Source organism: Chanodichthys erythropterus, chromosome 10 (genome assembly GCF_024489055.1).
Source record: "Chanodichthys erythropterus isolate Z2021 chromosome 10, ASM2448905v1, whole genome shotgun sequence".
In the NCBI taxonomy this organism is placed as follows: domain Eukaryota; kingdom Metazoa; phylum Chordata; class Actinopteri; order Cypriniformes; family Xenocyprididae; genus Chanodichthys; species Chanodichthys erythropterus.
This window is the reverse complement of record NC_090230.1, coordinates 28,110,014-28,126,580: the sequence shown is the minus strand read 5'-3', so window position 1 is coordinate 28,126,580 and position 16,567 is coordinate 28,110,014. Positions and strand designations below refer to the sequence as shown.

At 36.3% G+C, this 16,567-nt stretch overlaps 2 protein-coding genes across 3 annotated transcripts; one reads left to right on the top strand and one right to left on the bottom strand.

The window, feature by feature from the left end:
• The first annotated feature begins 866 nt into the window (after positions 1 to 866).
• On the top strand, positions 867 to 13,307 carry cry3b (cryptochrome circadian regulator 3b). Of its 2 annotated transcripts, none has more exons than XM_067397053.1 (15): positions 867 to 1,025; positions 3,297 to 3,507; positions 6,474 to 6,582; positions 6,704 to 6,846; positions 7,824 to 8,008; positions 8,086 to 8,183; positions 8,262 to 8,402; positions 8,849 to 9,160; positions 9,233 to 9,384; positions 11,336 to 11,538; positions 11,611 to 11,724; positions 11,808 to 11,876; positions 11,962 to 12,039; positions 12,121 to 12,242; positions 12,337 to 13,307. In XM_067397053.1, exons 2-15 carry the CDS (start codon positions 3,350 to 3,352, stop codon positions 12,376 to 12,378), a joined length of 1,926 nt encoding a protein of 641 aa, XP_067253154.1. In that variant the 5' UTR covers positions 867 to 1,025; positions 3,297 to 3,349; the 3' UTR covers positions 12,379 to 13,307. The 2 variants fall into 2 exon arrangements, with proteins under 2 accessions (XP_067253154.1, XP_067253153.1); XM_067397052.1 differs by having other exon boundaries at positions 891 to 1,025; positions 12,340 to 13,307.
• Positions 13,308 to 14,468: 1,161 nt separating this feature from the next.
• Positions 14,469 to 16,311, bottom strand: zgc:153675 (uncharacterized protein LOC768179 homolog). Its single transcript, XM_067397058.1, has 3 exons — positions 16,180 to 16,311; positions 15,746 to 15,824; positions 14,469 to 15,167 (listed from the first exon to the last, which is right to left on the bottom strand). Exons 1-3 carry the CDS (start codon positions 16,186 to 16,188, stop codon positions 14,881 to 14,883), a joined length of 375 nt encoding a protein of 124 aa, XP_067253159.1. The 5' UTR covers positions 16,189 to 16,311; the 3' UTR covers positions 14,469 to 14,880.
• Between the last annotated feature and the right edge of the window lie 256 nt (positions 16,312 to 16,567).

The following is a 16,567-nucleotide window of genomic DNA, read 5'->3' as shown; positions in this document are numbered from 1 at the left end:
TTAAATAGACTTTATTTGTCACAAAACCGCATTCAGTTCTGCGAAAACATTTAAACTATGATGCAAAGTCTTTATTAGTTTTATTAAATAGCTAACTTTTCAAACGTTTCAAAAATGATATCCTATAATTACATCTGTATAAAAATATGAAGAAAAAGTATATTATGTATAATGTAAAATTGCATCAAAATAGTTTTAGTTCTTCATTAGAACCGGCGACAGTTTCCTGCTGTTCAACGGTATTTTCCTGTGGTGTACTGAAACCGCGCCCTCAGATCCAAAATGGCGCCCTACAGGGTCGCGCCCGTGATTATCCGGGAGTCTAGGGACGTGTCCAATCAGAGCGTGAATGAGGAAATAAGGCGGGGTGAGGAAATCATCGAAAATTCGGTTGTTACAGCATCGTTAGTCGACATAAATGGCACGTGAACGACCGGATCGCATTTTAAAATCATACTAAACCGTATTCAATGTTGAAAATCATTCAAAGTTATCCACAAAGCGCTTTACATACACGCCGCAAAAACGTGAGAGGAATTCTTTGACGTCACTCTAACGCGGACCAATAAGCGGCCTCCTTATGTGGGACACGAGCAGCGTGACCTATCGGGGCAGCGCTCAGGAAGCATAGATGTGTTAACTATAGATGGAAACATCGCTTTAAATGCTTAAAATTTAAAATGAATATCATACAGTATTTCTATTCGTATTTTAGCTGATTGACACGGAACATAAATATTTAGAGTTTCCCAGCCGCTTGTCTATCTTCACAACCCTTAAAACTTTATAAATGAAGCTGTAGAATGAATCTAGTAGATGAGCATCAGTGCTCTCGCCGTGTTGGCGCATGCGCAGTGCGCAGAATTGTTATGAAACCGTGCTGTTTTGGCCCGGTTCTGTGGAACTAGAGTTTAATGAACTGAGTTGTTCTGCAGTGATTCTGCTGACACATATTTATAAGCTCGGACATGATTTTAACTCTGGGACTCACTTAAAATCATTTACCTGCGTCTGTACCGCCTCAGGTGAGTGCTGCTCTTACAATCTGATCTCATTCATGTATTTGTCGAATATAACCTCGGAATAAAGATTACATAAAGACCGAGTCCATGACCCATTTATTAAATAAACACACAGCTGTATTTAAACCCAAATGTTTTGTTTATTAATAATGTTTTTGTGATATTAAGTGACACTACTGTATGACCCAATTTTAGGACTCAATGTCAAAATTATCTGCAAAACTTATGATGTTTATGATGATAATGTCTTTTTTTCTTAAATTAAAAATATTATTGTATCTGCTGAAGCCATAAACTGGTTTTTATTTTGTTTCACTGTGTTACGTAAAAATAATAATGTGAAATATTTTTTTTTTTATTACTTTATATTATATTAATAATATAATCAAGAAAAGCTTAATATATCAAATAGTAGAAATAACATACGTTAATTAACATGCTGCTTTATATAAACGCTTAAATATGAATATTATATTATTATTAGTGGTAGTAATAATTAACATTAAAACAGCTTGAATTATTATATTCATATTAATAATAGCATTAATAAATAAATATTATTATTATCATCAATAATTATCATTGGCACAGTCAATTAATAATAGTTGAAGACTTTTAATGTGTTAATAATACTACTAGATTTGAATTAATACAATTTAATTCATTCAAAATAAATTTAATGCATTAAATGTTAATAAAAGTAATAAATCTGTGGAATAATCTATAAATTATTATAATGAACAAACGTATACACTAATTAGCATGATTAATTATATATACAGTTAAATACAACTATTATTATTATCAGTAGTAGTATCAATATTATTAATAATTAAATAATAATTACATAATACATACAACAGCTTGAACTATTTATTAATGTTATTATTAATATTCAATAAGTATTATTATTAACATCAATAATTATTATTGGCACATTCAAATTATAATAGTTACTAGATTTGAATTAATAAAATTTAATTAATTCAAAATTAATTTAATTCATTAAATGTTAATAAAAGTAATATAATATAATATATAATAAATCTAAGGTGGAATAATCTATAAAATAGTATAATGAACAAATATATACGCTAATTAGCATGATACAGTTAAATACAAATATTATCAGTAGTAGTAGTATGAATATTAATGTCTCGCAATTTTGAGTTTATATCGAATAATTCTGACTTTTTTCATAATTTCGAGTTTATATCGCATAATTCTGACATTTTCGTAATTAGAGGTTATATCGCACAATTCTTTCTCGCAAATTTGAGTTTATATCGAATAATTCTGACTTTTTCGTAATTACGGGTTATATCGCACAATTTGTTCTCGCAATTTTGAGTTTATATTGAATAATTCTGACTTTCTTGCAATTTTTAGTTTATATAGAATTCTGACTTTTTTCATAATTTCGAGTTTATATCGCATAATTCTGACTTTTTCGTAATTACGGGTTGTATCGCGCAATTCTTTTTCACAATTCTGACTTTCTCGGAATTTCGAGTTTATATCGCATAATTCTGACTTACTCGCAATTTCGAGTTTATATCGCACAATTCTGACTTTCTCGCAATTTCGAGTTTATATCGAAAAAAATTCTGACTTTCTCGCAGTTTCGAGCTTATATGACATAATTCTGATTTTCTCGCAATTTTGAGCTTATATTGCATAATTCTGACTTTTCTTGTAATTGAGTTTCTTGCAATCTTGACTTTTTTGTAATTGATTGTATATTCTGAGAATTGTGAGGAAAAAGTCAGAATTGTAAGATAAAAATCACAACTACCTTTTTTATTTTGTTACTCTGTGGCGGAAACAAGCTAATAAACAAATAATCAAAGTCTTGTATTATTAATATTAATAATTACATTAAACTAAAACAGCATTTATTTATTAATACATAAATCAGCCTACGAATAATATTATCAGTACACAATAATTTAATAATACAGTTTTTTTCTAGTTAATGTGTTAATAATACTAATACTTGATTTAAATTAATGTTATTAAACATATAATTAAATCTAAAATAATAAAACACTTCCATATCACAGTTAATTAAATGACCAGTTATGTTCATGATAATATTTTTATACATTATTATGCTTTAGATTTATTATATTATATTAACTTTTAATTATAATAATTCAAAAAGTATTTTAACACATTGAGTTAAAACAGCCTTTCAAGTATCATTCTTTTAATGTTTTTATGATAATAATAATAAAATATATATATATATATATATATATGTAAATGTTGCAGGGCTCGATCTGAACATCTGGAGCTCGTCGGACCGAACCTCAGACTCCAGCATCATGTCCATCAACTCCATCCACTGGTTCCGTAAGGGCCTGCGTCTCCATGACAACCCGGCCCTGCTGGAGGCACTGAAGGGGGCCGATACGCTGCGCTGCGTCTACTTCCTGGACCCCTGGTTCGCCGGGGCCTCCAACCTGGGCGTCAACAGGTGGAGGTGAGCGCCGCACATCATAATCATCATACATGATGATTTAATATCTGGTGGTGTTTTTAACCTCACGCCAAGGGTGAAATGGCGCCATCTGGTGGGCTTTTAAAGAATGACCTTCATTCAAATTGATGTACTTACAATGACAATGGGATTGTTGAGCTGTTTGTATATAATCAGTGCAGGTCATTGATGTACAGCATCATAAATGAGACGGATGAGTCTCTTCACACACAAACATCAAGATAGAAGAAGATGTTTTGAATTAGATTTAATCAGTTATGTTGTTGCGGTGCCTTATAAAGTTTTGTTTACTGGCCAAAACAGTGTTATTGTCTGAACAGGCTCATATTTGGTAACTGCTGCATTAATGTTATGCAGTCATGGATTCTTTATGGTGTATTTACGTCAGGGAACCGGTCCGAACTCCGGTTTCCATAGCAACGACCTACTTTCCTCAAGCCAACTGCAGCGCTCTGTCACGAGCGAGACGTTCTGTTATCTTGGGCACATGTTTCACTGTGTTCTTAAGTCTGAACGGACAATAACTCTGGTTATGAAAGAGACGCGCCCCGCGTCGGGCGCCACATTAGTGCGGGACGCTCTGACCTCAGAATATATCCAGAATTATGCAGCTCTAAAATGTGTTGTAATGTGTCAAAAAACATCATACAGCTCAGATAATCATGTGTCATATGTCATTTGAAAGGTTTCATGGAGTAGAATACAACAAGCATCATTGTTTTGAGCTTTGACTAAAAGCTTTGAGCTTTGAGCGAGTTTTTGTACGTGAAGCCATGCAAAAAATAATATTTGAATGCTTCATGCTTCACAACTTCATGAAAAATGCTCAGAAAGGGAACATCATTATTCACAGCAGATTCTCACGATTAAAATGAGTCCAAATCAGCGTAATTCAATACGGAGTCCACAGGGGCACATGTAGCAAAGTAAAATCTTTCTTGCTGTGTTTTCGCTTGCAACTCCATGAAACATGCATAGATGATAGATGATGCCACAGCATTACCAACAGTGGATGCTCTTGATTGGAATGAGTCCAAAATCAACAATGCGTAGATCACAAGATATTTCTAATGGAGGAACAATTTTAAAAATGCCCATTAGGGGGGTGTCAAGGGCAAAACAAAGTAATAACACTTTTGATAACTTTATGCTATCACCACAAAATTTGATCCAGATGCAGCTCACATGTAGAGGAAAAAAGAAATGTCCTCCTACCTTATTTCTTTCTTATTGCATGTTAACCCTCTGGAGTCTGAGGCTGATTTGGGGCCTGGAGAACTTTTGACATGCCCTGACATTTGTGCTTTTTTCAGTTGTTCATAAACATATTAATGGAAAAAGTGTCATTACACTGTATTCAGCACAAACTAGGCTACAATAATATGTGAGGAACATGTATGTACATGTTTGTGTTTTTGAAGGAATAACATTTATGCGTGGTTGTTGAAAAAACAAAAAACTTAAGTCACTGAAATAAGGCCAAAAAAAGTATAATAAATCTGTGTTCATAAGACTTTAGGGTATTGGAGGTTGTAGACTAGAGTTTTTGCTTCAAAATTATGTAAAAATTATGCTGCCTACTCCTTCATATTTAACAATATATTGATTTAGTTTTTGTAAGACACTTTTTGCCAAGAAACACAGTATGCAAGGAGGCGTGAATCACCACTGAAAATGGGCCATTCTCACCTGAGAAGACAAAAGAATTGGATAGTAATGAGCTGAAATGACTTGCATATTAATGAGGCATTTCAGTCAGGTAGGCTGTGAAAAAAAACCTTCTGTGATGTCTCAAGCTCATTATGATATATGAAACGTACAGAAAAATATTATTACAATATAAAGTAATGGTTTTATATTATACTTTAAAATATAATGTATTTCTGTGATGCAAAGAGTCTGAATATAGGCTTTTAGTTTAAAAGCATGCACATTTGGAGAAATATTGGATTCTCATATGCTTATGTCAATTTTCTATACAGAGGAGTTATATTTATTTAATATTCACTGTCATTACTATGAGCGCTGGTGTTTTCAATTCATCCTTGAAGTCGGAGGGCGCTCTGTGCATTTTAGTCCACAAATTCATCTAAAAGAAGAAGAGGCTATTCCATGAATGGAGTTTCCAATACATACTGCAGCCGGAGGGCGCTAAAGAAACAAAAACTCATCTAAACTTCATCTGTAGAAGACAAGTAAACAGGAAGTAACTGCATGTCTTCTAGAGATCGCTAACCATGACTTTTACATCCAGATAAACACTTTTCAAGACAACAAATACACGATTGAGATAATAAATGCATGTATTGACTGAATTAGCGTCTGAATAGCGCTGGCTCCGTGGGCGTGGCCGCATTAGCAGATAATGAGCTGAATCACGGATTTCTGACATGGCTCTCTTTTCATACAGATTACATAAACAAAGAAGGTTTGTTTTCGATTTGACTTACATGATTTAAAACCTGACATCTTAACGTTTTTTTAGACATAAGTGTAATTTTTTTGTCATTAGTATTCACTAAGTTACAGTTCATTTTCTGAGAACTATCAGATTGGAGTTCGTTCAGAGGGAGATGAGAAATCACGCATCATGTTAGTTTTCTTTATTTTACAAAAAGCACAAAATTCTGTTTTTACTCTGAGTGTACACAAATGAAAGAAGATATTCCACAGATTAAAATGGTGTATAACTCTTAATTGTATGTGCAACATTGACGGAGTATTTTGAGTCTCTTTCACACTGATAAGAAAAAAACCACGGTGGTATCGCCGGCGATACCGTCAGACCTCAGAGTGTTAAATAAGAAAGATATGTAAATTTATAAACAAAAAATTACATATCTTTGTCTTTTATGAGAATTTTAAATACTGTTCAGTAGCGCAGCTGCTTTGTTTACGGTGTTTCAGGGGTAACCGCTTTATTTCTGCTGTTTTGCTGTGTTTGTCAGGTTTCTGCTGCAGAGTTTGGAGGATCTGGACTGTAGTCTTCGTAAACTCAACTCTCGTCTGTTCGTCATCCGCGGTCAACCGGCCAACATCTTCCCACGGCTCTTCAAGGTACGGCTGGACCCTCCGTCTGATTCTAACGGATCAAATAGATAAATAACGTTTTGATAAAAGCAACATTTTGTGTTATTTTTGTAAGTCTATATTGAGAGTGATGATCTGTTTGTGTCAGGAGTGGAAGGTGTCGCGGCTGACGTTCGAGTGCGATTCTGAGCCGTTCGGGAAGGAGCGAGACGCTGCCATAAAGAAGCTGGCGTCTGAAGCAGGCGTGGAGGTCATCGTGAAGATCTCGCACACGCTGTACGACCTAAACCGGTGAGAACCAGATGTACTTGTATTACTGTAATTCGCTACCATAGAATTATAATATGTATATATGTTAATTACATAGCGTATTATTTTAAAATAATTTACAATACATTTCACTTACGGAACTCATTTAATATATATTTTATGTTATATCTAAGCTACAAAGACTCATTTAAAATCTACTTTAAAACCTTTTGAAATTATATTTTTATACTATAATATTTCTAATTTGAACTTTATACTAAATATAACTTAATATCTATTTTAAGATATTTTTAAATCCTTTTTATACCCAATTTAAATTTATATTATAAAAATATAATTTAAAATATACCTTTACAATTTTACTTAAATTATAATTTTAGATATCTAATTTAAAAACATTTTTTATGTCATGTAAATAATTGTATATTAAAATACAATTTAATATATTTAATATATATAAAATAAGTTTTTAAATTATATATTTTTGTTACATATCTAATTTTAACTATATTAAAATATAATTTATAATACTAATTTAAATTTATGTTAAAGTATACTTCATAATAGACCATAATAGAAATTAACTTAAAATATAATTTAATATGTGTGCGTGATATATAATATTATATATATATATATATATATATATATATATATATATATATATATATATTTATATTTATATTTTTTTATATAAATTACTAATTTAAATTTCAATTAAAATATTTTAATATATTCAAAACAATTTTTAAAATGAATCTAAATTTATATTCAAATATAATTAAATCATTATATAATTGAAAATCTAGTGATTGATTGATCGTATTGAACAACATTTTTGCTTTTTCCTACAAGTAAAGGATGTAAATTGCCAGGGTTGGGAATGATGTTGGTGAATTCACTTGGTGAATCGACTGGTTCATTTAATTGAGCCGATTCACTGCAGTGACTCATAAGTGAATATATCTGAATGAGGCTCTGATATCTGATTGGTTCAGGATCATGGAGCTGAATGGCGGTCAGCCACCGCTCACGTACAAGCGCTTCCAGACGCTGGTGAGCGGCATGGAGCCGCCCGAACCTCCGCTAGACCCGCCGACTCAAGAGCTGATGGGAAACTGCATGACGCCCGTCAGCGACGACCACGGAGAGAAATACGGCGTTCCCCTGCTGGAGGAGCTGGGTAACACACACACACACACACACACACACAGATCCAGTATGGTCAGAGCGGTGCATGATGGGTGTGTTTGCGTTCAGGGTTCGACACAGAGGGTTTGGCTCCTGCCGTTTGGCCCGGAGGAGAATCGGAGGCGCTGAGGCGCATGGACCGGCACCTCGGACCGGATTCTGTCGCGGTATGACGGCACACACACATAAACACACAGTGCACAGCACCGGTGACACGTTTCCTGAGGCATCGTTCTCTCTTTCAGGCATGGCAGGAGAACTTCGAGCGCCCAAAGATGAACTCCAGTCCGCTGCTGGCCAGTCCGTTAGGATTGAGTCCGTACCTGCGCTTCGGCTGTCTGTCCTGCCGCCTGTTCTACAGCAAACTCACACAACTCTACAAGAAGGTGCGTCACTTCAACACCTTTAGACATATAACAGTTTAGAAATATATAAAAGTATGTACAATTTTAAATAAAAAAAAAAAAACTTTTATATTGTATATTTTATTTAAAAAAAAGTAAAGATTATATGTATTTTTAAATTGGAATATATCTAATTTTAATTGATATTTAAATATAATTTATAATACGCTTAACTTTATAAACACTTAAAATATATTGTAATATATCGAATTTAAACGCTTTTAAGATTATATATATGTTAATATTATAATATATCAAATTTAAACTGATATTAAAATAAAATGTATAATATGCTTAACATTAAGAACACATACTGTATTATATCTAATTTAAAACCTTTCAAGATTATATATATTTAAATGTTATTTGAAAGCTTTTAAATGAATCATAATGACGCTCACGTGCTGCCGCTGTGTTTGTTTGCGCAGGTGAAGAACAACGCAAACCCGTCCATCTCTCTCTACGACAAGATCCTATGGCGGGAGTTCTTCTACACGGCCGCCACCAACAACCCGCGCTTCGACCGCATGGAGGGAAACCCCATCTGCATCCGCATCCCGTGGGACAGGAACGCAGAAGCGCTGGCCAAGTGGGCCGAAGCCCGGACGGGTTTCCCCTGGATCGACGCCATCATGACCCAGCTGCGTCAGGAGGGCTGGATCCATCACCTGGCGCGTCACGCCGTGGCCTGTTTCCTGACCCGCGGAGACCTGTGGATCAGCTGGGAGGAGGGCATGAAGGTGCGGTGCGGCCATAGAGCATCATGGGTAAGCTGTGTGACGGGCGCTATGGTAACGATGTCGTGTTCGCAGGTGTTCGAGGAGCTGCTGTTGGACGCCGACTGGAGCGTGAACGCGGGCAGCTGGCTCTGTCACTCCTGCAGCTCCTTCTTCCAGCAGTTCTTCCACTGCTACTGTCCCGTGGGATTCGGCCGGAGGATCGACCCTAACGGAGACTTCATCAGGTGGGTATCCGCACCGCTTCACGCCGGGACTGAGCAGCAGACTTCACTTAAGTTCCTGAATCTGAATTGAGTGTGAATGGAGGGAAAAAACAGCATTAGTACTAATAGTTTTAATACATAATAATACAAACTTTCATATAAAATAATAAAATATATAATATTTTTTCAGTTATGTCCAGAAACATTATATATTAATAATTACCTATAGAAATTAGAAGGCAAATTAATTATATTAACATTATAGTAATTATATTAATAATTTTAAATAATACATATTATAATATGAATTATGAATAAACAAATAATTAATCAAATGACAACTATAGAAATAAATTGGAAAATATGTTAATGTTAATTAGTTTTACTAAAGACAAATAATTTGTAATTAGTATGTTTTATTATATACTTAACACTTAATTTCTGTAATTTACATAATATGTATTATAAATATATTCAAATTTTAATCTCATTATTTATTTTGAAACTGTGAATTTTATTAATTTTACTTTTTAATGAATAAATAGGCATAAATACTCAAAATTAGTGATAATTAATTGTTTTGTTTGCAGAACTAGTGTTGGACTAATAAAATTTGTGAATGTGTTAAAATTTTTATTTTATTTCAGTAACTTCCTTTTCCCGTCATTCCAATTCGACTTCCTGTGTGTTGTCACTAATCCAAATCAGATTCAGAATCACACTCAAAGGAGCTGATTCAGTTCAGATTTACACTCAAAGGAGCTGATTCAGTTCAGATTCACATTCAAAGGAGCTGATTCAGTTCAGATTCACACTTAAAGGAGCTGATTCAGTTCAGATTTACACTCAAAGGAGCTGATTCAGTTCAGATTCACACTCAAAGGAGCTGATTCAGTTCAGATTCACACTCAAAGGAGCTGACTCAGTTCAGATTCACGCTCAAATAACCTGATTCAGTTGAGATTTATTCTCAAATATTCTGATTCAGTTCAGATTCACACACAAAGGAGCTGATTCAGTTCAGATTCACACACAAAGGAGCTGATTCAGTTCATATTCACACGCAAAGGAGCTGATTCAATTCAGATTCACACACAAAGGAGCTGATTCAGTTCAGATTCACACGCAAAGGAGCTGATTCAGTTCATATTCACACTCAAAGGAGCTGATTCAATTCAGATTCACGCTCAAATAACCTGATTCAGTTGAGATTTATTCTCAAATATTCTGATTCAGTTCAGATTCACACACAAAGGAGCTGATTCAGTTCAGATTCACACTCAAAGGAGCTGATTCAATTCAGATTCACACTCAAAGGAGCTGACTCAGTTCAGATTCACGCTCAAATAACCTGATTCAGTTCAGATTCACACACAAAGGAGCTGATTCAGTTCATATTCACACGCAAAGGAGCTGATTCAGTTCAGATTCACACTCAAAGGAGCTGATTCAATTCAGATTCACACACAAAGGAGCTGATTCAGTTCATATTCACACGCAAAGGAGCTGATTCAGTTCAGATTCACACACAAAGGAGCTGATTCAGTTCATATTCACACGCAAAGGAGCTGATTCAGTTCAGATTTATACTCAAATATTCTGATTCAGTTCAGATTCACACACAAAGGAGCTGATTCAGTTCATATTCACACGCAAAGGAGCTGATTCAGTTCAGATTCACACTCAAAGGAGCTGACTGAGTTCAGATTCACGTTCAAATAACCTGATTCAGTTCAGATTTATTCTCAAATATTCTGATTCAGTTCAGATTCACACTCAGAGGAGCTGATTGTTCAGTTCTGAATTCTGCTCAAGCTTCAATTATATCTCTTGACGACTGTATGTTTGTGTTTGTGCACCTCTTGCCGCTGCTGGGTTTCCCAGGATTCCCTGCTGTCGCATGGAGGTTTTGTTTTGGTTTTGTGAAGTTTGTGATGAGACGCTGCGGGTTAATCTCTCCCTCTGATTCCAGACGTTACTTACCTGTCCTCCGAGATTTTCCAGCCAAGTTCATATATGACCCCTGGAACGCGCCGGAAGATGTGCAGCTCGCCGCCAAATGTGTGATCGGAGTGGACTATCCCAAACCGATGGTGAATCACGCCGAGGCCAGTCGCTTGAACATCGAGAGGATGAGGCAGATCTACCAGCAGCTGTCCAGATACCGCGGACTCAGTAAGAGCGAGTTCAACCTCAACGTTTACAAAGTTCTCCATTATGTCCTTCTCATTTTCATTCAACCTTCAGGTCTTCTCGCCACCGTTCCGTCCAACCACATGGAGGATGTGAGTGTAAATGAAGCCCGAGGGTCAGCAGTGCCCCCTGAACGCCAGAGGATGCAGAGCAGCGTGACGTCTCACCGTGAGTGTTTAAAACCGGACGTCGCCATCAAATAAGTGCATTTGAATGAAAATCAGTGAGCTATAGTTCTGTTTGTCCAGCAGGGGTCAGGAGAGAGCAGTCCAGACCAACCGGAGCGAAACATCGTGGTGCAAGATACCGACACTCCCTCAGTAAGACCATCAACAAGTCCTTTGGTTTATTTGATGGCCATTTATGACGATTTGCTGAAAATGTTTGCGCTTTTGTCTCCTGCAGGCCACCGTACGTCACCGTACACCGCCCAGAGTGACCTGACGAACGACGGCCATGAGTTTGCTGTCCCACAACAACCGGGTAAAAAAAATTGTGTGAAAATACATCACATTACAGAACTTCAGTGGTTTGCGAACAAAGCTTGATGTAGATTTTCTTTAGGGCGTCTGAGTTGGCCGTTTGGGGGCGGGACTGGAAAGAGGGAAAGGGAGGCGGAGCACAACAGTTGCCATGGTGACAACAGCCCCTCCTCCTCTTCCTCCGCGCAACGGCAAGATGACAAGGTCCGTAAGAGGTTAAAACTAACAACGTTTTGCTAATTTAGCATAGTAGAAATGCTCAGCTCTATTTAATGATATAAATTCCTGTTTGTTTCAGAAGAGGCGGGAAGATGCAGAGGGCGTGGCCTTCTCATCCTAAGCCCCACCCACTGATGGATTCGTAAAACGTATCATAAATTTCCTCGTGTGTTAAACACTAACATTCAGAGTAATTAAAAACGATTAAACAGCTGATGCAGTCAGATTGTGGCAAAGACACGACTTTAACTTTTTAAAAACAACAAAAATATTTATTATCATGAGAATTGATTTTAAAAGTCAGATGTAAATACTGTCTTTGTGACATTAAAGGCCTTTCACACCAAACGCTATATGAATGGTCTGTTCGTTAGAGTCAAACGAATATTCGAATATCCAAATGTTTTGATAGCTCTGGATTTATATTGTATTTGACGAACACGTGAACCAAAGCTCAAGTCTTATTGGTCGACACATTTTCGTCACCAGATGAAAAAAAAAAGTCTGTTTTTAATCGATTTGTTTAGTGTGAACGGACCTTATTATGAAAAAACAAGTAATCGTTAACAGCCAAAGAAGAACATGCATCACGCCACATCTAAACGAATCCAGATTCGCTCAGTATTACCGAGGAGTTTCTGCAGCGCTGCTCTGAACCGGCCTCACTTGTACATACCTGCATCTGTTTCCATGGTGATGCGAGAGTCAGATGATCGTCCGGTCCGGTCGGACACGTTTGGGTCCAAACTACGTGTAAATGTACCACAGATGAACGATTGTCCCATCTTCTGTGATAACGACTGTCTTTTGTTTAGATTCTGTCGTTGGAGATGAAAAACGTTATGTTATGCTATTATGTTTGTGTTTTTGCACAGATGTTTGTGTCAACGGTCTTCCATCACTCACTGTACATTATTGTCATCGGTTATTTTCATTGTTTCCATCTCCATGTACTCCAGCATTTTGTATATGACAACAATATCTGTAGCTGTACATTTTTACTGCTTGTATTTTTCTACAGAATATTCGTAGCTGTTTTGAATTTTAAATATTAGTCTGTCTGTGTGGTACTTCATCATTCAGCTAATAAAAAAAAATATTTAAAAACAAATTGTCTTGTCAGTCAGTCTCTTAATGTGTAGATTTAAATCATTTTAGCTGCTAGCATATCTGATCGTACTCACATTTTTAAACTTATATTCAAGTTAAGTGACTTTAAGTTGAACGTTTTACTTTATTTTTTGACCTTGTGAACGAGAATGAGCTGACTGCAGTGATGTAAAGGTAAGATATAGTCAAAGCTAAATAAACATTTCTCTGTGTTCAGTTAGCTTGCATGAAGTAAATTTTATGGCTGACGACCAAATAATAAGCTAGCATAGCCTGCTCAAGTTCCTACATAAATTTTAGTAAGATAACTGATTAGCCAGCTAAGCTATCACAACGTGTTCAAGTTACTAAATTCTAAGTTCGTTAATTTATCACGTGTTCAAGTTACTAAATTCTAAGTTTGCTAATTAACCTGCTAACCTATCACAACATGTTCAAGTTACTAAATTCTAAGTTCGCTAATTAACCTGCTAAACCATCACAACATGTTCAAGTTACTAAATTCTAAGTTCACCGATTAACCTGCTAACCTATCACGTGATCAAGTTACTAAATTCTACAGAAAAAGTTTGCTAATTAGCCTGCTAACCTATCGCGACAAGTTCAAGCTGCTACCTACATTTTTAGATTGGTTTATTTATCTAACTTAACCGATTACCCTGCTAAACACACTATGCTCAAGTTGTTACATCAACAGAAAAATATTTCTATTATTAGTTCTGTTTAGTTATTACTATAATTACGTGATCGGCGACAGGATAATGTTAAAGATGTTTTGCTAACTTGCTAATCAAGATTGTCTTCAGACATCTGCAATATTACTAAACTTGAAACTTGTTTCCACGATGGAGTAAAAAAAAAAAAAAAGGTAATTGCAATTTTTTTCTCACAATCAGAATTGTGAGAATTACCTTTTTCTGTGGCGGAAACAATTTCCACACATTACGATTTGCTTTATGACATACAAATTCAACGTGCGTAGCTAGAAGCATTTGTGTTTTTTCGTAGAGTACGTTATCTGCTCAAACTCAGATAAAATGATCTTCAGTCCATATCTGGAGAGGTTTGAATCATTGAAAACATATTTCCGAACATCTTTTACATAACTTTATTAAATTCAAATAAAAAAAGGAATTTATTAACACATACAATCCAACCGATAACATCCCAGGAGAAGTCGGATAATAGCTAAAGGCAGGAGATTGTCTAGCAAAATGCAAAATAACGTTCAAAACATCACCGATAAATGTGTCTTTGGTTGCAGATCTGAGATGATTTGAGAAAAACCCGACAGCGTCAAACATTTTCCACTGAGATTGAGTCTTAACACAGTATGACGTACACAAAACTCCCTTTTGCGCAAATGTCTCGGATGTTGATTGGTTGAAAACATCCGTCAACGTCTCTAGTGTCCAACATAAAAACTGTCAGCACAGCAAACGTGATGTTCTCGTTATAATCTACGGTCAAAAAAACCAAACTTTCGTTACAACCTTCATCGCAATCCTCATTTTCACTCGGATTTGTCTTTCTTCTTTCCTGTGAATGGAACTTTATTGGCTACTGTGGAGCCCACCGTGGACACACCCCCCGCCACCGCTGAAACTCCGCCCTTCACCAGGCCGACGCCCACCGAGGGGACTGCGGTGACAGCTGATTTGGTGATCTCGTAACTTTTCCCGCCCAGCCAGGCGACTCCGCCCACTGTGGCTCCGACCACGCCCTTCGTGGCGCTGACGAGGCCGCCCGTAACCCGCCAGATCATCCCGGGGGGAGCCGTTGGGTGCTCCTTACCGCCATCTAGTGTCAAAACAACGTTGCTTAATTAAAATAATGCACAAAACGTTTAACATTACTAGAAATAAAACAAAAACAGGACATATTTCTATGCATTTCCTAGTGATGTGTAGCATGCAAAGGTTTATTATGCATGTCTTGCATCATCAAACAACATTTTGACAGAAAACAAGCATGAATTCCCAGCGCGCACAGGAATGTCTCGAAGCAGAAGCGTGTAATTCCCGGGATGATTTGCACAAACACTGAAATAGCCAACAGCAATTCTCAAAACACACCATCTCACGAGAGCGACGTGTGTATGTGTGTGTGTGTAACTTACTAGATAAACTATAGTTACAAAATGATCCCCGGAAGGAAGCTAAAACTGTGCACAAAAATTACTCATGAATAAAGTGAATAATATATGTCCGTGAAATGACATAAATATGCACATAAATTATATTTACAAATTGCTGTTCTGAGTCAGTTGATCCATATGGAGACGCTGAACTCGTGTGTTATTTTATGTTAATGTGATGATGTAGATCGATTCTGAAAATATGAATCAAGTGATTATGAAATATGAATTATTAATGTACCTGATGACGGAATGGGTTCTGTGTGTTCTTCTCCGCCTTCATATGTTTCACTCCTGGACTGAACTTCTGAATTCACACTCTACAAACCAGAGAAAGCGGAGTCAAAAGTTTCAAAATGAATGATTTTAATTTATTTTTTCCTCGAAAATACCGTTAAAATGCACAGGTAGGCAGAAAACAACTAAATAAGAGATCAGAGAAAACAAAAAAGTGACCATATTGTAAAGACATTATGAAAATATTTCACTAATAACTAAAGTAAACTTTCAAACACTTTAATGGTGATATTTTTTCTCCTTGTGCAAAATTGTGCATCTCTCAAATGCGACTTTAAATTGTATTTCTGAAAGATGCACAATCTCTCCAAAGAAAACAGGAAAAGTTACTTTCACGAAGTGTTTATCATATCAAATGAGATGCAAATTTGTCCTCACCTTCACCATGATTGTGCTCTCTCTCTCTCCAGCAGATTATTTCACTGCATTCCGCTCCAAACACAGAAATCCTCGGCTGTGTTTAATGCATGTGTGCTGGAACTGGAAGACTCCACTGTGGCGACGTGGCGCTCAATCCAGGATGCGAATCAACCGCGCTACTACGCTGAAGGCCTTGCTCATGAATATTAATGACGTAACGGGACGCTCGCGCAATTGTCCTACTTGATTGGTCGAAAAGGAGGTGTATCGACTCGAGAGCTTGAGTTATGAATAATAATTGTGTTACGTGACTGGACGCTCCGAGAAAATAAACAACGAACTGCACAACCTCATTAATATTCATGAGCGCAGCCTTCGCCATAGTAAGATTCGCTACTTCAACCCC

Bases quoted from the DNA above. Each gene is read 5' to 3' on its own strand.
- cry3b (XM_067397053.1), top strand. From the start codon at position 3,350: ATGTCCATCAACTCCATCCACTGGTTCCGTAAGGGCCTGCGTCTCCAT. The intron at 6,847-7,823 runs GTGAGAACCAGA...TGATTGGTTCAG, and splicing joins ACGCTGTACGACCTAAACCG to GATCATGGAGCTGAATGGCG. The intron at 8,184-8,261 runs GTATGACGGCAC...TCTCTCTTTCAG, and splicing joins TCGGACCGGATTCTGTCGCG to GCATGGCAGGAGAACTTCGA.
- zgc:153675 (XM_067397058.1), bottom strand. The intron at 15,168-15,745 runs GTACATTAATAA...TTTTGACACTAG, and splicing joins AGAACCCATTCCGTCATCAG to ATGGCGGTAAGGAGCACCCA.